The sequence below is a fragment of the Diachasma alloeum genome, unplaced genomic scaffold (assembly GCF_001412515.2).
Source record: "Diachasma alloeum isolate Michigan unplaced genomic scaffold, Dall2.0 Dall_scaffold_02487, whole genome shotgun sequence".
NCBI classification, from domain to species: domain Eukaryota; kingdom Metazoa; phylum Arthropoda; class Insecta; order Hymenoptera; family Braconidae; genus Diachasma; species Diachasma alloeum.
Genome location: NW_021682237.1, coordinates 2,757 through 3,223, shown reverse-complemented (window position 1 = coordinate 3,223; position 467 = coordinate 2,757). Strand labels below are relative to the sequence as shown.

The following is a 467-nucleotide window of genomic DNA, read 5'->3' as shown; positions in this document are numbered from 1 at the left end:
GACGACGACATCGCCATTGTCAACATGGCATTAAACGTGATTTTTAAGACTGAAACCGATGAAATCACTGAAGCCCACTTGGCATACGGTGGAATGGCCCCAACGACGAGGCTCGCAGTGAAAACTTGCGAGCAAATGTTGGGAAAACGATGGAACTCAGATATGCTGGAATCGACCTACCGATCATTAATCGAGGAATTCCCATTGGAAGACTCTGCACCCGGAGGAATGATCCTCTACCGAAGGTCCCTGACGCTCAGTCTCTTCTTCAAGGGGTTCATTCACATTACGAAGCAGTTACAGCGCGATGTCCCTGGACTTGCGCCAATCCCGAAGGAATTATCCTCAGTGGATGGAACATATCGTTGCAAATCCTTCAAAAGTTCGCAGTACTACCAGATTGCCCCTGACCGCTCAGACCCGAAGGATTTGATCGGACGACCGATCGTCCACACCAGTGCCTTCAA

General features: G+C 49.7%; 1 protein-coding gene across 1 annotated transcript in view; it reads left to right on the top strand.

Moving 5' to 3' along the window:
- Nucleotides 1-3: 3 nt before the first annotated feature.
- LOC107046856 (xanthine dehydrogenase-like) overlaps nt 4-467 on the top strand; it is a gene marked incomplete at both ends in the record, with an annotated part of 3,212 nt that continues 2,748 nt past the window's right edge. Inside the window, one exon of the mRNA XM_015269578.1 lies at nt 4-467. Within this exon, the coding sequence (XP_015125064.1) occupies nt 4-467 (464 nt within the window).